Below are 20,882 nucleotides of genomic sequence, written 5' to 3' on the forward strand. Positions count from 1 at the left end.
GCTCAGTCCTGGGAAGGTGAATAGCGTCTCACATGCTACCTCACAGCTAAGAGCTGATGGAGTTACTCTGCATTTACTGCTCACGGGGAGCCCCGGGGGGCCGGCCACCACAGCGTCCTTGTGGTCTAGCAGGGCACAAAGAGGCACCTGGTCACTAGGTGACATGGGACATAGTGGTGAATCCAGGACCAACACAAAGATCTGTGTACTTGAAAACCCATGTTGCAGCCCGCCTTTTTAGTCTTTATGGCTTGCTAACCCCAACCCTGACCTTCACCTTAACCTTAAGCATAACCCTAGGACTACATGTAAGCTCACTTCTAGCACAATCCCAGATGAATTCATTAATAACCAATACACTGCTCCCTGCCTGACCTCGTCCTCAGCTCCGTGGGGTCGCGCACTCTGGCCGCGAAGGCTCGGGTGGCAGAAACGGGCCCCCGGTGCAGATGGCAGGAGCACGTGGGTGTGCAGGAGGGAGAGGTCGGCGGGGACAGGGTCAGGTTTCCCCTCCTGGGAGGCCTGGCCAGACCTGCGCAGGACAGGCTTCGGCCGGGCAGGCTGGCGCAAAGCATGGCAGAGCGGGTACACTGTGCTGGCCCAGCTGCCAGCGGCGGCGACTCTGGCCTGGGAGGGCCGGCCCAGCAGGCAGGGAGGAGATGCCCAGCCTGCTTCCTGCCCATTTGCGGCTGGCCAGGAGCCCCGCAGCCAGCACAGGAAATAACAGGGGCCCCCAGAGGCCGCCCAGGCAGGCCCTGCTCTGAGGCCGCCCAGGGAGGGAAGGAGGCCATTGTCGGCCTTTGTTTCAGCTTCCCCAGCATCGCTCAGGCTCCAAGAGGCCCCTGGGGGCTACCAGAGCTCCCCCCAACCACAGCTGTCCAGCCTCCCCCAGCCCAACACCGGGGACAGGCCCAGCAGGCCACGGACTCTTAAAGGGGCAGGTGCAGGGAGGGAATGAAGTCATGTCCAAGTCGGGGGCGGGGGGCCCCTCTGGGCCAGAGCTGGCCAGGCAGGCAGACAGGCAGATGGGCGTGGGGTCTGCGTCCCACCCAGCCAGCCCAGCGCGGGGTCCCACAGCAGGGGCGCAGATCTTTGGACGGGAAGCATGTCGGAGGCCCCGAGGGTGCAACAAAGAAACCAAAGAAAACAGAGAGCAAGGAGACAAGCCAGACATCTTGGGCAGCCGCCTGGGGGGAGTACTGTCCTCCTTCTGGAAGACAGACGTCCCAGAAGCAGGCTCTTTCTGCTCATGTGCAAGCCTGGGGCGCAGGGGGCAGGTGGGGGGGGGTGCGCATGTCCCTGTGCGTGCACACGTTTGCAGGTGTGTGCGTATGTGCACAGTGTACGGGTGGGCACACTCCCTCGCTGTCCCGGGGGATGGGTTCTAGGACCTGCGGGTGCTCAAGCCCTTGTCTAAGGCAGCCCAGCGTCTACACAGAACCTGTGCGTGCAGACAAGCAACAGCAGGGCATGCCTGCCCATGGCTTCATTCTCATGGACTCGGTGTGGGGTGTGGGGTGTGTGGGACATGATAAATTCAAGTTTTGCTTTTCAGAACTTTCCAGGGTTTTTTTTCCTGAACATTTTCAATGTGCAGTTGGTGGAATCCATCGTATGAAACCCACAGAAACAGAGGGCCCATCGTATATGCACGTGTGTGTATCTGTCCACGCTTGTGTTTGAGCACGTGTTGCACGTTTGTGCACATGTGTGCATGTGTGAGATATGGAGGCACACACAGGTGAATGTCATATGTGTGCAATGAATGAGTGGGGGGGGAGTGAGTGTATGTGAGTGTGCCGAAGTGTGTTCCTGTATGGGTATGTATATGTGTAACTGTGTGTATGAATGTGTGTGAGTGTGTTTCTGTTTGTGAGCAAGTCCGTGTGTGTTGTGCATGCATGTGCTTGCTCACTCGATGACTTATCAGCTTACACGTCACTGCTAAAGAGGCACTCTCGGCCTGCGCCCATCACCAGCCATCCACTCCCACACTGGCCCTGGCGGCCTCTCACGAACGGCGTGTCCCTGTAACGACCTCGTGAGGGCTCTTAGCACATCCTGGTGTGCGCCAGTCCACGAGGACACGCTGCGTCCCCACTGACGCCAGTCACTGGGAGCTGGCAACGGCAGAGTGGGTCACAGACTCAGACAAAACCAACGCAGGTTCGAGTCCCTGCCCTGGCCTGCAGCGACACGCCAGCTCTGAGACCCTGCACCGTCTCTCAACCCCTCCGAGTGTCTCCGCTCATCGACAAGGTGGGATGAGGCTTCCTCCCACCTGTGGTTAAGGAGGGCTCAATGAGATACAGCCTGGCACCAGCTAATGCTCACTAAATGGTTCTTATTTTTTTATTGTTACTGCGGTTGCTTGTAATAACAGCGAGTTGCTGAGACCACAACAGTGAGCAGGGCAGGAGCAGCCCCTGCCTCCGCAAGCTTGCAGGGCTTGCGAAGACTTCCGCCCTGAGAAGCAGAACAGCATAAGCAAAAATGTATCCCGTTCACTGGATTCAGTATCGAAGGGATGTGCTCACTGCCACCAGGCACCGCAGCAGCTGTCGGTTAAAGCAATCAACCACGACGGAGGAAAAAGAATGATCCGTGTGGGCAAACCAATGGCATCAGTTAGGCAGGTTCGGCCCAACACACGAGTCTGCGTGTGTGCGTGTGCTCACACGCGTGCACACCCCCGCACCTGCCTTACGCACAGGATTTTAAGAGACTGTCGGCTGAGATGACAGAAGCCTAACTAGCCCCAGTAGCTGCCGCAGCCTCCAGCAGGACACCGGCTGGCAGAGCGCTGACTGTGCCCAACCCAGGCGCTGGGACCCGCAGAGTGCCCGCCCAGGAAGCCAGGACCAGCCAGGCCGCGTGACAAGGCTGACCTTGGCCATTTCCTCCTGGGCACTGACCCATGGCTGCAGAGTCTGTGTCAAGCCCCGCCCAGGGAAGGGGCCTGATCATGTGATAGCCTCAGGGCCTTTCAGAGTAGACCCTGCCCGCCAACCTCCCCATCCCTTCCCAGCCTTTTCCTCTTGGGAAAGGAGCCGCACCCCACCAGCTGTGTTGGCGTGGGCGAGGAAGGTCCCCTGAGGACTCAGTCCCACCCCCACCCTGCAAGGGGGTGCGTCAATGTCTGGAGGCTGCCACTCAAGACAGGGGGAGGGGGAGAGAGAGGGACCCCTCAATGTGCTACCAACAGCAAGAATGAAAATGCAGAGCACCAGGTGCCCCCATAGGAGGCGAAAGCTAACCCACATGGATTCTCTCCTGTAATCCTCACAATGGCCCCCGGAAACAGGATGATTTTCCCTATCTCGGATAAGGACGCACAGAGAGGTTAAGCAACTTACCCAAAGTCACACAGCTAGTAAGTATCTCGACCTCAAAACTAATTCTTGCTCTTAACAAAGTGAACAAAGATCCATCCCTAAATTGCCAAGGGTAAAGACAGACAAAGAAGCACAGGTGAAGTTCTCCACCTTGGCAAACATGTGCCAGGTGTCTGCCAGTTACCAAGCCAGGGCCAGGCTCCAGAAGCACAGGAAATCACATGTGGTCACTGCAGCGAGGGACCTGGGCCCGTACAGGAGGAACATCATAACCAGGCAGAGGGTAGTGAGGGCCAGGATCAGAGCAAGCCTCAAGCCTCAGGAAGGCACACTAATAATGGCAGGACTATCATGGAGCACTTCCTGGAGGAGGTGTCATCTAAGCTGAGCTCCACAGGCAGAGGCCTCAACTCACCCAACCCTTTCAGCCCTCGCTGCTCAGGGCGGGTTCAGTGTGGACCCACAGCATCAGCACCACTCCGGGGCCAGTGAGAAATGCAGAATCTCAGGCCCCAGCCAGACGGCGACATCCGAGATCTCACTGTGACTAGACCACCCAAGCTGCACGAACGTCTAGTTGGAGCAGACCTGGTATAAACCACACCAGCAGACCTCCCAAAGGTCACAAGGAACAGTGTCACACCCACCCACACCCACACCCACACCCACCGGACTGCGGCCCTGGCGCACGGCCAGCCTTCAAGTCACGGGGCAACTGCTAACTTCACCACCCCCAATGGGGTCCTCCGGCCACGCAGACTCTATCCTGTCCTCAGGGAGCACCCAAGCTTGGGGACCAGCTCTCCCTTTCTAATGACACCCCTGAAAAGCCCAACTGCACCAGGAGAGGAGGGGCACCAGGAGGTGACGGCCCCAGGTCAGCAGGGCTGGGAGCAGGCCTCTACCATGCCGAGAGCACGGGCATGATGGCGGAGTATCTGCTGGGCGCCAGGCTGAGCGTCAGAGACAAAAGGCAGAGTCCCTGCCTCCTCCAAAGCCCCAGGTCCACCCAGGGAGGCGGAACCAGCGAGCTAGCCCCACTCCACAGACGTGAAAGCAGCAGCCAGGCCAGAGGAGAGGGAAACGGAGTCAGAAGAGAGACATTGTCCACGCCACCTCGCACACGCCCCAGGCAGCGGCACACGTGCACGCTGGTGCACGGCAAACCCGACACAGAGGGAGAGACAGGAGCGCAGCCCAGCAGGCGTCCCTGGCTGGTCCAGAGCCAGAGGAAAGGGTGGGCAGGAAACGCCACACTTCCCTGGGAGAATGGGTCCAAGTCAGCCCCAGGGGCCCGAGAGGCTGCACAGAGGGGCGCAGAGGCCCCGGGCCCCCCGGGAAACGAGCCAGGGCTGCAGTACCTGGGCACACACACACACACACAAGTGCATACCCCCAGGTACACGGGGCACAGATGCCCTACCTCGTGGAATGCTCACCATGGAAACAGAGTGGCCCCTCTCGGCTCCAGTCGCCACCTGAAGGTTTCTGAGGCCTCCCGTGCCTGGGGAAGCAGCTCTAACAAAGGCGCAGCCCCAGCCGGCCTGGCTGGGGGTCCGCCGTGCAGACTGGCCGGCGCATGCCTGCCACGCTCCCCCGGTGAGCTCGGGGCCACCGCGTCTTCCTACCCAGCCTGCCTGGCTCCACTTAGCTCAATTCCCCATAGATGGCCCACCAGAGCTAATGAGAAACTCCCCAGCTGGCCCCATATAAAAACGCATTTCATAAGTCTTTAAAATGCTGGGAAATTCTACATCTATTTAGGACTTTTCTGTTCCTTTAAAATGTCCCCTGGTCCTCGTTGAGAAAAATGACTGGGTTGGGGGCTCCAGCGTGAGAGGGACCGCACAGCATAGCCAGCCAGAGCCGAAGGGCGTGGGGCAGCTTCTGGCGTTGGCCCTGGGGTCGTGGGGCAGGCAGGCCAGGACATCCTCACTGGTGAGCCAGGGAGGGGATCACCAGGAAAGAACTGAAGTAACAAACCCAGGGGCCAGGTGGGTAGAAAGGGGACACAGATCGTCTCTCCAGCCTTGATTTTGGGGCTGAAAGAAAAAAATGAAAAGGTGCTGGGAGCCCCTAATAAAAACTCCAAAGGAGACGGGCCACCTGCACCCACACATCTGTCCCGGCATTGCCCCTAAGAGCCCAAAACTCAACGCAGCGGCCCAAGTGTCCGACAGGAGTGGGCGAATTAGGACATGAGTGCCCGCCCGCCAAGGGCCAGCGACAGCTACCAAGGCAGCCAGATCGGTGGGTGCAGGGGTCACATGAATGTCAGGTCTCGTGGGGGCTGCATGGAAGCCCCCAGCCATTGCCCCAGACTTCCCTGAGGTAGAAGGTCCGTTCACACCCAGGTGGAGCCGGAAAAGGGGCCGAGAGCAATGCTAACAGCGGGCGTGCAGAAGGACAAGGTGGCGGTGGAGTTTCTGGAGCAAACACTGGCAGGGCAGGAAGGCAGCTCCGAGGGGCTCAGAAGCACAGGCCGCACTGCTGGGGGAGACTTGGGCGGCGGGTGGGGGGTAGTTCAGGCCACTTCTGTCCCCATTCTGTCTGTGGCACTCCCCAAACCTGGAGGCCACAGGGGTGAGAGGGACCCTGGCCCTTCCCCTCCCCCACTCTTTCCCCAGAACCTGGTGGGAGGGACCTGAATGGGCTCCCAGCACTGTGCCCCACGCCCCCTGGACACCAGGGGCCACCAATCTCCCACCTGAGCCAGTCCAGAGTGCTCAGTCCTGATGCCAGGCTCCCTTCCAACAGTCACACCCCGGCTCTGCCACGTCCTGGCCAGGTGACCTTAAAGCAAGTCACAAGCGTCGCTGTGGCTCAATTTCTGGATGTGAAACGCACAGAGACTCTGGCTCCCAGACGCAGCTCAGAAACGGGAGTGACGGTTCCACTGACCAGGACAAGGAGGGCTGTCCCATGGCAGGAAGGGCTGACACTCCAGTCACACCAGCGGGGCCCCGGGGTGCTGATCAGATGGGGTGCTCCTCTCCAGCCACAAGCGTGCGGTCGCCATGCCGGAAACGCACTGGGCTAACCTGCGCACGCACTGACAAGGAGCGTTTGTTACAGGTTAACTGTTTTGCGTCTCTGGGACCTCCTCCCGCCGCACCTCAGGCTTGGTCCGGGGCAGCCATGTAGGAAGGAAGCCCAATCTGCCCTGAAACTCATCACGGAGAGGGGGCAGATTCCGGCGAGATGGACTCGACAGCTCCCAGCTCGAACTCAGCATGAGTGGACCTGTCCCCTGAAACCCCACACTGCCAAGCTCACGACCATCCTGGTGCCGGCTGCCGAGTGGTCTCGCTCCAGAGGTTTCGGGGGAAAGAAAGGGGGCACTGAAGGGAAGATGGGCCTGCCTGCTGGGCTGGGGGGCGGGGAAGGGGGCAGAGAGGCCTGGCACAGCACGCAGGCCTGGGCAGCGGCCCCTTGGAAAAGCCACACTCAGCAACCTCCAAAGTGGCGGCCAGGCTGAAACCAGCTGGCCCAAGAGCTTTCCTTGACCTCAGCGGCGGTTTTCAAAACTGAGGTGTCCCAAATGCCATGCTGCATGACAGAGGAAGGCAAGCAGAAAAAATAGGGAAAGGAAAATGACCGGCGTTGGTGAGGACGGAGAAATGGGTGTGCGCGTTCTTGGGATGGGATGTAAAATGGAACGCCCACCTGCAAACCAGTCCGTCGCGGCTGCAAAAGTGAAGCATAGAAGTGCCCCCTGACCCAGCAATTCCGCTCCCAGGGCGTGCCCCCCAACCTGACAACACGTGTCAGACACAAACTGGAACACAAACGTTCACAGCAGCCGAAAGGTGGCGACAGCCCGTCGACAGGTGAGCGGATAAACAGCGCGTTAGCCTTTCCAAACAGCGGAATACCGTTCGGCCCTAAAAAGTAATAAAAGACTGATACAAACCACTGCGTGCAAATACCTTTAAAACGTTAGGTTAAATGAGAGCAGCAAGGCGGCGAAGACTATATATCCGATGACTCCATTGATAAGAAATGTCCAGAATAGGCAAATCTCCAAACACAGAAAACAGAGCAGCAGTTGCTGAGGGCTGCGGGTGCGGCAGGGTAGGGAACGGCACCTCTGGGGTACAGGATTTAGCTCTGAGGTCACGCGAGGGTCCTAAGCTGACTCAGGCGACGTGGCACTTATTTCTGACTACACGAAAACCCACTGACGTGTGCCTTTCAAATGGGCCGACTATATGGCATGTCCATTGTGTCTCAGTAAAGCTGGTTTTCAAAGGTATGAGTAGCCTTTTTTTTTAATCTGATGATTTTGCATGCAAATCCACTTTTCTGGTCTCTTAAAAACTCACAAGGTGTGGCAATGCTGGGCCCAGGAGCCCGGGCACACTCGGTTGGCGCCAGGAGACACGGGCCCCTGTAACTCGGGGCCTGCATGGCAGCACACAGCAGCCCACCCACTCACCGTGTCCCCTGCCCCCCTTGGCTGGGCCTTCGGCCTTGGGACCCCGGTGGGGCCCTCCCAGACAACTTCCACAGTCGCCTCATTGTCCAGTACTGCCCCGCACCCCCGTTTCACGGATGAGAAACCCCAGGGCCCACTGGGAAGGGGTTTCAAATCCCGCACCTGCCAGGCAGCCCCACGCCGGGCGGGCTCTGAGGGAAGTGCCCCTCGCTGGGGTCTGCTACCAGCTGGGAGGCAAGAGTGGGCCAGTGGCCCCCTCCCTCGACCCCTGGCCAGTTGGGAGACCGATGCTGTGAGCTGATCATTCGGCCCCCCGCCCTGCCAGGCCAGGCCGGGGTCCCCATCACTGTCAGGGCGCAGACAGGGTGGGCCAGGCTGTTCCTGGGGGCAGCGGCACAGAGTCCACGTGGGCTGGGGGGCCAAGGGCAAGCACGGACCATGCTGGGCATTCTGCTTCTTTATCGGGGCTCTCCATCACACACCCAGGGCCGGGGGAGGCGCAGTGAGAAGCCTGCACCCTGGGCAGGCTGGGCCCCCACACGGAGTGTGCCTACGGCCCCACACTTCTCCTGCTAAAATGCTGTGCCACCCTGCTCAACTCACCCCTGCATTCGTTCATCCGGTCTGATGAGCCAAAGCCCCTCCATGACCACCTAGGGCCCTGCACTGCCGGGGAGCTTCCCAAAGTCCCCACGATGCCACGGCTTCAAGTCTCTGCTCAGCTGCCCACCTCCCAGTCCCAGGCACTGCAGAGGTTAAACCCCAGGCTCTGGCTACAGGAGGACTTAGGTTCAAGTCCCCACTCCCCAGCTTGCTGGCTGGGACCACGGGTCCACTACTGCACCGCGCCAAGCCTCCCTCCCTCTCCTGCCAAACGAGGCTGGAGATTCCCAGCAGCAGCACCAAGGGGGGCCCGGGAGGCTTTGCTCCCCCATAATCTTCCTTGGCACCTGCCCCCATTCTCAGATGCAGCCAAGTGACATTTTCTTAACTTAATGAAAAGCGTTACACTAAAGCAGCGTCAGCCAGGCCTTTGGCCCTGTCCCCCACCAGATGGCCGCCCCGGAACCAGCCCAGGGGACATGCTGGAGGTGCTGCTGGCAGCGGCACCCTCCTCATAGGGCTGGCGTGCTGGCCTGGCCTGGCACGCACCAAGAAAATGCTCAATAAACGTGACCCCCCGCCCCTGCGGCCGCCAGGGCTGCCTCCAGAGCTGACCGGCTAGGCCCCGCCATGCAGGATTCGGGCATCTCACAAGCTCCATGTTTAAGGAATACAAGCTGGCTTGAATAGCCCAGGCCCAGCAAAATTCGGAGGGCCAACTTATCACGTGCGTGAGCCATGAAAATCACCGGACTGGGCCAAAGCAAACAGCCCGCTGCCGGGCTGCGCATGATCCCACGCCCGGCGCTTGGCCTTCCCTTTCCCCGTCTCCCCGCAGAAAGCCCAAAGCCGACGGGCACTGCAGAGCCCCCGAGGGCAGAAGGGGCGCAGAGGAGCCGAGCGTTGTCCCCCTCTCCCCCCCAACACAGGTGCTCAGATCCTGGCTGGAACCCGGCAAGTCCCACAAGCTCTGTCACTCCGTGCGCCCCCGAGAGGCCTAACTGAGGACGGCCATCCCACTACAGACTCGGAGCCTCCAACCCCCCGGCATCGCCCTGCCTCCTGCACACGACGGACACTTCCACGCCTTAGAGAGGCCGCCCCAGAGCTGATGCGCCCCGCCCGGGGCTCTCCGTCCTCTACGACCCCTGCCACCCCCGGCTCCTTCAGCCCACTGCTGTCCCTGTCTGTCCTCACTGCCCCCAGCACCCCTGCAAAAGCAGCTGGGAGGGAGCACCTTGTGTGGACACCAGCAGGCCGGGCGCTGTCCTGGTCTGGGGTGGGGAGCACGGTGGCATGCCTCTTCAGTGCTGGCGGCCAGTCTGAGCCCACGAGCCCACGCACCCACGGCGGTCAGGGCATCCAGAGGACACGTGGAGCCCGGCAATCTCACTCCAACCACGGTGGGTGCATATCCGCACGCAGGAGGAGACAGAAGAGGCCTACACAGCCCCTTCTCCCAAGAATTCGAGCACCCCCATTCTGGCTTCAGACGAGACCCCTCCCGTGGAGGCAGCCCCTGCAGACACAACAGTGCCCCAGCCTGGGTCATCCAGGACCCCGCTGGGACCCTCAGGCTCTCCCAGCAGCGTCTGGATCCTGCGGGAAAGAGCACAGGACGGGGAGTCCGGGGACCTGGGTGCGAGTGCCGGCTCTCCGCTCCCCGTCTGCTCTGTCCAGGGCACACCAGCGTTTCCCAAATTCCAGTCCCTGCAAACCCCCCACCACGGCTTCTGCCGAACCCCAGCACCATGTGCTATTTCTCAAAACTTTGATTCCTCACTTACAGGACTTCAGCATCATCTTAAGGCACAAATAGCCATAACATCACAGACGCGAAGCGTAACCTTTCAGGAGTTAAATGTCGGCACAGCTGACGCCAAGTGCCACGTTGGTGGCACTGCCAATCAGGCAAATCTCGCTCCCTGCCTCAGTTTCCACATCTGAACAAGGAGAAGTCTGGACTAAATGACTCCTGGTAGGTTTCCTCAGGCCCCAAATTCCACAAGATGGAAATGGTCCCAGCTCCCCCGCGGGGCCAGAGCTAGCTGCTAAGGATCCTGGGACAGGAGACAGGCAGGGGAGCCTGGCACCTGCCAGGCAGCAAGCCAGCACCCCGCTCCCAGGAGAGGCTTGGCCAGGTGCTGAGCCAACAGGAGAGCCACCACTTGGAAGTTTCCGAGGATACCAAGCCAGTTCCAAATTACAGAACCTCACCGTTAGAAAAACCTCCTTCATCCACCTCTTTTTACGTGCCTGCCAGGGAGCATAGGCAAGGGCGGGACTGAGCTGAAAACCCACTCCCATAACTGTCCCGTCACCCCATCACCCCACAGTGGCCACGCACCCGCCAGTCTGAGCTTCGCCAACTCCCTCCCCCTGGAGACACAGGCTCAGGTCGGCCGGCCGGACGGGGGTGCAGAGCCGCCCCACCAGGAACAGGACGGCCAGGATTCTGACTTCACAGGACCTTACGCGTCCCCCCGACGGTGGCTTTTGCACAATTAGACTGGGATGGACGTGCAGCAATGCCCACACGGGGAGCTTCAACACCCATGCAGCGGGGGCACCGTGGCCCACCTGAACACACCCACACCCACACACACAAAAAACGTGGCCCTTGGAGAACCAGGCCATATTAGCCTCCGTACGTAACGGGTTTTATTGACCATATGGAACTGATATAAAAATCGTGTTGCTCGGGTCGTCTGGACTGGAGACAGGAATACGACAGGAAGGGTGTGATTCCCATAACCACCTGGGTGGCTTTGCACATTTCTGAGCCCGTCCCCCAGGGCTTCCAGCAAGCCCCTCCCACCGCCAGGCCCAGGGCACCTACCTGAGGCCGTCACAGAGGAGTCCCAGGCCAGCGAGAAGTCCGAGGCCTCCCCTTCTTCGACTGAAAGAGAGAACAGAGATGGGCCTGTGAGTCCTGAGGCTGCGCAAGCAGGTCCCCAGGGTGGGGGGTCCCTCTCCCACCCATGACCAGAGGAAGGCATCAGGCCTACCGAGAGGCCTGTATTCGTTTCACAGATGCAAAACAAGCAGAATTCAACACGCGTCGTGCGTGAGGGCTGTGTCCACCTGCTCTCCCCATCCCGTGCCCCTGGCAGACATTGCCAATCGATCACCGCACAGTCTCGAACCAGACGCAGCCCTGGACCCGTTCTCCACGAGCCAGAGTCTGCGTCTCCAGGAGCCAGAGTCCGCCGAGTCTCCACTTGAAATGGGCCCTTGGCCACCAGCAGAAAGGGAGCGAAGCCTCAGGCGCCTCCCTGACCCTGCAGAGGCCGTCCTCCCACCGACAGTCCCAACCAGACCACTGCTCAGATGCGACGCAGGGGTGACGTCCCTTCGCCATAACGAAGATGAGGTGCCGCAGGAACTTCACGCCTGTGCCAATCAGCTTATGGTAAAGCTGGTTTCCTTCTATGTGGCTTCACTTAAACGTGCAGAACCTACGGCCGACGTTAAGCAAGGACTTAAACTCTACTCTGGGGCACACAGGATGCTGTCCCGAACCCTGGACTGCAGAGCAGCCCCGCCAACCAGCCCCGCGGAAGGCAGGTGCGCAGCGTGCTGGGCCGTCGAGCCCTGAGGAGCGAGCAGGTGGCAGATACTGGGTTCAAGTCCCGATTCTGCCTCTAACTTGAGGCATGCCCCTGGGCAAATGCTTTAACCTCTAGGCAACAGTTTTCCTTTAACCTCAGAAGTGGAGAGGACAGTACCTGTGCCACAGGACTGTCGGGAGGCCTCAATGGGACGGTAGCTGTCGCCTGCAGGGGCAGTTGTCCCCAGCACTGGGGTTTGTGGGGAGGGGGGTGCCAGGGCTGGAACAGCTCTAGGAATTCACCAGCCCTGCTCCACCTGCTTGCTGCACCTTATCATCCGCCACTGTCTCTCCGACCACACCAGAGCCTCGTCGAACGTGCTCTTTAACCCCCAGAAACAGCAAGAGGACAGGACAAGAGGCCAGAAACGTCAATGAACGACAGGACAAGGAATGCCCAGGAAGACGTCGCCCTTCTCCAAGTGTGCACCCCGAGAGCAGAAACTCGGCAGAAACTCGGAACCAGCACAATGGAACGTAGAGAGGCACTCGGGCTAGGGGCGGAGCTATTGTTTTCCCCGCTGACCACGGCGGCTGCGGTGGCGAGGGAGGCCTGGCATCAGGCAGGGCAGGTGTCACTCGTCAGCTGACTCCGACCGCCAGGTTCCGAAACGCCAGTGGGTAAAGCCGACGGCAATGGGAGCCGACAGAGCCGCTCTCCCTGCTACAGTGAAATCGGTTTCCCTCGAGTTTCACCCTTTACTTGTGCGTACAGGTACGCACTTCTGTCAGGAGGCAGCTGACAATTTGTGAGGCAGCCCTGCTGCCGTTTCAGGGGACCCCCTTCCATGAGGTGTGTGCGGGTCTCTGCACCTCATCCACCACAGGTACCAGGTCATTGATGCATGACCCTAGATCCCCCTGTGTCCCTAAGTGTCCCCCTGGTAACAGGACAAACAGCCTCACACTTGGGCCCACTCAATGCTCTTTGCTGGAGACATGCCAGGGAACCGCGGGGTATCCCCAAGGTGCCGCGTCCCTCCCTCCAAGTGACCTGGCTTCAGCCATCAGAGAAAGATGTGAAAACGCCTGCCGTTTAGGAGCTCCGGGGAGGGCTCCAGTCTCTGTCCGCAGGTGCAACCAGCCTGCGGAGGTGGGAAGATCAGGAGAGGGAGGGGAAGTTGCTTCCCCTGGCTGGGGAAGTTCAGGGTGGCAGACGTCACTGTCACCATCACGGCAGGTGAGCGGCCGCACCTCCCTCCAGCATCTCTGGAACCACGTCCCTCCCCGTGGGCCAACTCGCCTAGTGACCTGGGCATGACCGCCTCTTCCCAGGACGGCTGGCATCCCCACTCGCATCCCGTCCCCTGGCCCTCGATCTGTTGTTTGATGGGATAAACACCCCATCCTGTGTACGTTCTTGATGAGAAAACATACCACCCCACCCCACCAACACCATCCCGGGGCCCTGGGTTCCCCGACACTGAAACAGGAAGAGGGTGTCCCTTCCCTCCAGCTGGCCCCTTCCGCCCAGACTGGTCTCTTCAACAGTGAGGTGAGGACAAGGGCAGCGGGCAGAGGAGGAGGCCTGCCCACAGCCACAGCCAGGCGCTGCCGGCAGAGACACGATGAGCACGGAGGCTTGAGCGTCTCGGAGGAAACCCGGGCAGCACAGTGGCCCATACGGACAACACCCATTGGCCAGGACGCACACTCCCACCCTGCAAGGGGGGACACAGGAACACCCACTCCTGTGAGTGACGGGCATTCGGAAGCACAGGGTGGGTGCACAGGCCAGTGTGTAGACAGAGGGAGGGGCACGGGGTGAGTGTGAGCGCACAAGGAGGGGTACAGCTGCCAGCGTGTTCACAGGAGTGTGTCTGCACTGGAAGGGCCCTGAGTGTATGAGCCAGGGCTCTGGGTTGTGTTCCCAGACTTCCGAGGCTCTGCCAGGGCTTCGGACAGACCCGAGCTCCGTGTCCTCCCTCTACTCTGCCATCGCAGGTTGTGGGTGGCCGGCTGCCACACGAGAATAAAAAGCCAGGGAGCTTCACCCGACGCCAGCCCCCCAGCTCCGAGGGGGCCCCTAAGCGACTCCACTCCCTATCCTGAAAGTGCCCACAGCTTGTCCCCATGCACCAGGATGGCCTTGCCACCATCGAGGACATGCCGGTGAGCCCCTTGGCACGAGTGCTAGGCCTCTGGACTTGGGTAACCCCAGGCCCGGAACCCAACGGCTGAACCAGGGCAGGGCTGGGGCCCCACCGGGGGTGGTCAAAGGCAGGCAGGACCTGGGCTGGCGGACCGGCGCAGGTCAGGGGCGGGAAAGTCCGGGGACACGGTGTAAGGCAGGCAGAGTTGGGGCTGGGTGACAGACAAACCAAGCACCGGTCCGAGGGCCAGGCAAGTCCTCCGGGAGGTCCTAACAGGCCCCCCTCCCAACCCTCCCCAACATCCGCACCAGGACCACCTGGCCTCAAGGGGCTGAGAAGGCTCCGCCCCTGCATGTCAGCTTCCCGACAGGTGTGCAGATAGGCATTTTCCTGAGAAAAGGATCCATGGTTTTCCTCAAAGATTTCTGGAACGTTCTCCCCGCCTTTTAAAAAAGTGTAAGAGCCACTGGACTGGTGGATTTATTTTGGGAGTCCCTTAGGCTGGCCCCACCTCGGCTGGTGTCCCGAGGTCGGAGGGGACCTCTGTGCTCTGCTGGCTCTGGTCCCAGGGATTGCCCCACCCTTCAGGGAGGGTGGGGCCCACCCTGGCCCTGATGGAGCCCCCCTAGAGGCATCCCTGTCCCCACAGAGGTAGCGGGCAGGCCAGGGCACGCGACTGCCTCTCCCTGGCTCAGCCTCACGCAAACCCTCTCGCCCATACCAGGTAAAGGACGCACGGAGAGCCCCAACCCTCAATGTCAAACAGGAAATCAAGTGTTGCAGCTCCTGACTTAGTACTCAGCCACCCTAAGGAATGAAAAAGCAGCAGGCAGGGAAGGCCTCTGTGCAGGGCGATGCGGGGAGGACCGCAGTGCAGGGTAACGCCGAGTGCGCACAGCACAAGGGGCCCGGCACAGGGGGCGGGGCACGGGGACAGAGGACAGGGACACTGAGCCCACACTCGGCCCACCCAGCTGCAGCGTGTCCTTGTACAGGGCTGCAAGCACCCAAAGAGTTCCCTTATCTTACGGTGGCCTAGATTAAGCATCTTTTTCTTTCTGTAAGTTTCTGACGTAAGTAGCCCAGGTATTCCGATAGAAAACTAGGAAATACCTGTGAGTTAAAATGAAGAAACTAAAAGCACAACCTTTTCCACGTATGAATACACTGTTACCACTTTCCACAAGGTCAGAACAATACGGCAAACTGCTCTGAAACTGTTTCTAACCAAGCAATACATACCGAGCGTCTTTTCACATCAGAAACGCTGACCGACAGCTTTGTGGCTTCGGCTCGCTCACAGGAGGCTCAGGACTCATTTAACCCACACCGTGTTACTGGGCACCTGAGCTACCTCCGCCCGTGTGACCCACCCACATGTCCCCCGTGGCCACAAGCCTTGTCAGTGACCTTTCCCTGCAGCAGGGCTGCTGGACGACGGTTTGCCCGGTGTTAGGCTCCTGAGACACACGGCCGATGTGTATTTGGCCATTTCTACCTGTCATAAGCATCGCATATCTCCAGGTGACCTAGGGTGATGAGCCAGGTACTATAAGAGAAGAGAAAGGGACTTGGACTTGGACCTTCAGCTATTAGACTGCAAATTCCATAGTGACTCGCTTTCCCATCATTGTGACCCTCGAGGGCTGGCACATTATAGGATCCTAGGGAATGAATGAATGAATGCATGAATGTGTGAATGAATGAATGTGTGAATGAATGAATGCATGAATGAATGAATGAGCAAACGTGCTATGCATGGGGAGGATGCAAAATTAATTCAACTCTCAGAGCCAGACAGAGGCCGCTGGAAACAGTAAGGACCCAGACAGCAGACACACAGGAGCAGGTGGAAGCCGGGGAAGGTGAAAGGCGCACCCCGGACAGCAAGACCACCGCCACCCACAGCCCAGAGCTCAGAGGCGGGGCCTGTCCGTCCCCAGTCCAGGCCCCAGAGGAGGCTCGGGGTAGGGGGCCAGCAGAGAGCTAGGACGAGTTTCAACTTCAACAGCGATAAAAGTCTCATTTTCTTTTACACTAACATGGAAATGCCCCTTGAGGAAGAATGATGATCATGGATGAAAATCCTAAAAATCTGTCGGTTTCTCTTCTAAGGTAAATAAAAATGTTCCTGCTCCAAGATGAAATTCAGGAAAATCAAATCAAATTGCATTCGCCGCAGCAAGGAAACTGAAAGTAAGAGAAATCCGAGGCAGCCCCACACCCCGCCTTGGCCCGCCCAACCGGGCTTTGGGTTCTGCCTGTGGGGAAAGCTGGCTCCAAGCTTCTCACCCGAGCCCCCGGGGCCAGCCTGACCATCGGCCGCAGAGCCACCCTTTTCCCCTGGTCAGAAACACTGCTCAGAGCTCAGGCCCACCTCCTCCAAGAAGCTCTCCCTGACCACCCAGGGCACAGACTGAAATTAGCATCTGCAGCAGGGGGTGGTCACAGCCAGATGCCTTGGGGTCAAGTCCCAATCCCTACGGTTGGCTGTGTGACCTATGCAAATCAGGCCAACTCTCTGCACAGTGACCCTGCGAGGCAGCTTCCACGATAAAACGAGAAGGTGCTTCAAAAGTATATGGTCCAGAGCCTCATACCCAGACGCCTGGCAAAGGGAAACCTTGACCTACAGCGTCACAGGTGGCCCCTGAGGGCGCCCTCTGCCTCCTCTTTCTCCTGCCCTGCAGATCACCGGGCATGCGTCAGTGAGGTGGGAAACACTCACTCACCCTCTTCAGACACACGTCTCATTTACGGTCACCCTCCCCATGGTCCTACACAGAGTCGGGTGGTGGGGCCCGTTTTACAGATGGGGAAAGCAGGACCTAAACAAATTTTTTAAGTGGGTGAACTAGAAATTGCAATGGGAGGGAGAGCCCACATTGCAGGCTGGGTCTGCGCGGCTCCAAGGGCTGACCGCCACCCGGGCTGCCTGTCCCACGCTGCGCTGATCAAACGCTCTGACAGGCTGAGCTTCCAGGCCTCCCAGACCGGCTGGGAGCAGCTGCAGCTGACGGGCAGGTTGGGGTGAAATGACTCCTCTTCTGGAACCCTGCAGAGATGGGTCTGGGAGGCCCCGTGGAGGCCACACTGGGCGTGCGAGCCTCGCAAACGGTCTCTCCCGCCTGCTGTCTGACCCCAGGCAGTCTTCACCTCTCAGAGTCCCGCCCCCGCCTATGCGGCGGGCACAATGAAATCCCCATCTGTTCCTGAGACAAAGTGAAACACCCCTGCCAAGAGCTGAGCCCAGGGCCTGGTCCATCCTGAGCCACACGAAGCAAGATTATCGTGTCTGCGCCCCAGCTAATGAGTTCAGGGTGGGGACGCTTCCTGAAAAGTCTCTGCCTGGGCCCCGCCTGCCTGGGCCTTCACCTGGGGGGGCCCCTGACCTCCAGGGCTGCCCTCGTGTTCAATCCCGTCTCTCCCAGAGGTGAAGCTCCCTGTTCACACATACACTTCATTTCCTACAGTCGCCCTGGCACGGTTCTGGTTTACGAGACCAGAACCGGTCTCGCTAGCCAGAACCGCACAGCACGTAAATGCGGGTTTACAACAGAGGCCGGCTCCCACATCCCGTCTCCGGGGCAATCCTGGGTCCTCCCCGACCAGCTGTCCCCCACTGGCAGGAGGGGACAGAGCCGGGGCAGACTCTGCATGCACGGAGTGGGTGGCCACAACCCCACACAAAGCGGGATGGAGTGACCCGTGGCGTGTGGGGAGCCCGAAGGTGGGCCACAGGGGTCAAGTTCATCAGCCTGAGGTCCCAGAGAGACGGCGACACACAGCAGCTGCCCACACCTGCCTGCTGCTTGGGGTGAAAAGGAAGGAGGAGGTAAGAGACCAGAATCCCACTCTCCATTTTCCCCCCACTTTTATTTGAAGAAAAGCACCATAAAGTAAAAACCAAGATGTTTTTTTAGAGCAACTTAACAACTCGTCCTCTGTGCTAGCATACTGTAAATAAGCGGCACAACTTCGTTACACATGTGCTTGATCTTCACCACAAGCGGAGAGGAAACTGAGTCTCTTATTGAAAACTGATGTGGTGTGCACATGTGTGTAAGTGTTTGCATCTGGCTTTGCACACACACCAGCCAGCCCTCCATCTCCGTCCTCCTATCAAAAGCCCCAAGCCTTCCATGGGAATGAACCATAATGACCGTTTGCAAACATGCTGTAATTCCACACGATGTCCCAGGGGTCGGGCAGCCATAATGCCTTACTGTTTAAGGAGCCCATGCTTTTCATAAGTCTGGTTCGGGAGGGGGATATTTCCCTGGTACAGACGTGTCCCCCAGCACGGCCCCACAGCCCACCCACCGTGCTTAGGAGGCCTCCGGGGGGTCTTGAGCGTCTCCACCTGGCCGCTGGCCCCACCAAGGAGGGCCTTACGTCATCTGAATCTGCCTGATGTGCCCCAGACGTCCACCATCACGGGGTGTGGCAGGAGTCTCCCGGAGCAGGCCCCCTGGCTGGCAGGCTCCCCACCAGGGGCACCCCCCACAAAAAGTTAGAGATCACTTTTCTTTGTATCAACCCCCTTTACTGACACGCCTTTCCTGCCAGCCTCCCCTGAACAGCGCTACTGGTGGAGTCGCACAGCGGTGTGCTAGTAACAATATTTCTACTAGATATTAGAACAAACATACAAGGTAACACTTTCTTCATAGAAGGTAGAATACACAGAGTTACGGAGGGAAAAACTCATTCATCTCTGAGCCACCTGAACCCCCGTATGGTTCGGGGACGCAGAACGCCACATTTTGGGGACGTGGGCGTGTGCTGGGTGACCTCTGATGAATGAATGGATGGAGCGGAAGGGAGGGGAAGAGGGAGGGAGGGGAAGGGGGAGGGAAGAAAGGAAAGTGGGAAGGAGGGCACACCCTCTTCACTTCCTCCCAACCAAGTCACCACAGTCAAGTTCAGGGAGGGCTGAGTGTCAGGTGACAAGGGCAGTGCTGGGCAGAGGATGGCAGGGGACACGCCAACTACAAACTCTCCCCCCACACAAGGCTCATCAGCCCACCGTGGCCTTGAGCGGAGGAAGGAAAACCTTGACAGGTACGGCTGCTTCCCAAGCGCTCCTGCCCCCTCCCTGCGCCGGGGCCCAGGCTACAGTTCCCACACCAGCACCAGGCTGGGCAGGGGAGAACCAGCCTTGGAAAGGCTCTGGGGAGCCCTACCGAAGGCAAGGGCTACTGCTGAAGGCAGGCGACCTGCACCCCCCAGGCTCTGAGGTTGGCACAGAGCTCTGGGAGGAGGCGTGTCCCCGGGCAGGGGCGCGCTGAGCCTTCCCTGCCCAACCACATCTGTCTCATCCCACAGCCCTGCGAGGCCCAACACTTGCCAGATGTGGGCCGCCCGTGGGGACTGAGTTCATTTTCCTCGCGTCCTGTGATAATACTTGGCTGTGTTTATTTAACTTTCTGCTTTGGATGGGGGAGAGATAGGCCAGGAGAAGCGGTTGGCTCCCTTCGATCACAACACAGCAGCCCACACATCGCGCGAGGACACCCACACTGAGACGCTCCCCGTACACCATCCGAGAAAACACATCTGGCCCGTTGCTGGCAGGGCCGGCCTCGGGGGCCCCAGGGAGGGGGGCTGGCTGGTGCACAGCAAGGTGGCCTTGGTGGTTGCACACGCCCCACTGCCCGCCCCCACGAGGCGAGGCCCCTCCCGGGCAGGGTGTCAGGCAGACCTCCACCACACAGACATCTCGGAGAGGTTTTTGATGACTTGATGGCAGGGCCCGTGGGTGGCAGAACTACAGTTTGCACCAGGTCTCTCTGCCCTGGAGGGCCCAGGAAAAGGCTCCCCAGGGCCCACCTCCATCCAGCACCTGCAAACACAGGTAGCGCCCTGCTCTCCGTGAGGCATGCCCTGGCGCCCAGATGAGAGAGGGACACGTCTGGGTGAGTGTACACAGCCAGCATAAACCACTCACGCTCCCTGCTCTTAGAGACTAGGTGTAGGGCATCTACCAAGCCCCGTGGCACCTGGGGAATGCCCTTGAGAGTGGTGACAAGGACACTAGGGGCCTGGGGCTGGAGTGTCCATCCAGGACCAAAGCTCACCTGTCTGCCTGGCAGGACCCCACCCTTCACTCAGGCCCACCTCTGACATTTGCAGGCCCCCAGCCTGTCGCCAACCCCCCTTCTCCTTCCACCCCCAACTCCTGCCCTCACTGAGGGGCACTCCCATGGCCAGCCCTGCTGGCCCCTCCTCGGTCCTGGGGACATGTGCGCTGCAGTCTCAGTCCACCCCTCGGAAAACACACCTGGAAAGGGGCCCACAGGGGCCCAGGACGGCCAGGGGGCACGTGGGCAGGGGGCATCATGGGGACCTGGAGAACAGTCTGGAGTCGGGGGGCACATCCCCCAGGCTCACAGGCTCCTGGCCAGAGAGAAGGGCTTCTATAGCACAGAGCTTGGGGGCCCTGGTCCTGCCCCAGAGGCTCATCCATGTGTTTGGCCTGCAAGGTCCCCCGTCAGGAAACGCCAGCAGCCAAGAGCACAGGCTTTGGGACTAGAGAGACCTGGGCCGCAACACTGACCAGCGTGTGACACCAGGCTTGTACCTCAGTTCCCTCAGAGGTCAAACGGGGTACAGGACTATCGCCCCCTTGCAGGTACTGCGGGAGCCAATGAGATGATGCGGTAGCAGCCGGGGCACGGCGCCTGGTGCACAGAAAAGCCTGAGAAACACAGCCCTCCGAGGGGCAAGGTCAACCACAAAGCCACAGGCATGCACGGAGCTGCACTCGTCCCAGACACTTCCACGCCCCAAAGGGACCGCAT

General features: G+C 59.7%; 1 protein-coding gene across 1 annotated transcript in view; it reads right to left on the bottom strand.

The window, feature by feature from the left end:
* The window catches only part of ZNF423 (zinc finger protein 423), a 262,089-nt gene that overhangs the window by 199,668 nt on the left and 41,539 nt on the right, over nt 1-20,882 (bottom strand). Inside the window, exon 2 of the mRNA XM_053914730.1 lies at nt 11,216-11,275. Within this exon, the coding sequence (XP_053770705.1) occupies nt 11,216-11,275 (60 nt within the window). The remainder of the gene's footprint in view (nt 1-11,215; nt 11,276-20,882) is intronic.

This window comes from Desmodus rotundus, chromosome 12 (assembly GCF_022682495.2).
Source record: "Desmodus rotundus isolate HL8 chromosome 12, HLdesRot8A.1, whole genome shotgun sequence".
Lineage (NCBI taxonomy): Eukaryota > Metazoa > Chordata > Mammalia > Chiroptera > Phyllostomidae > Desmodus > Desmodus rotundus.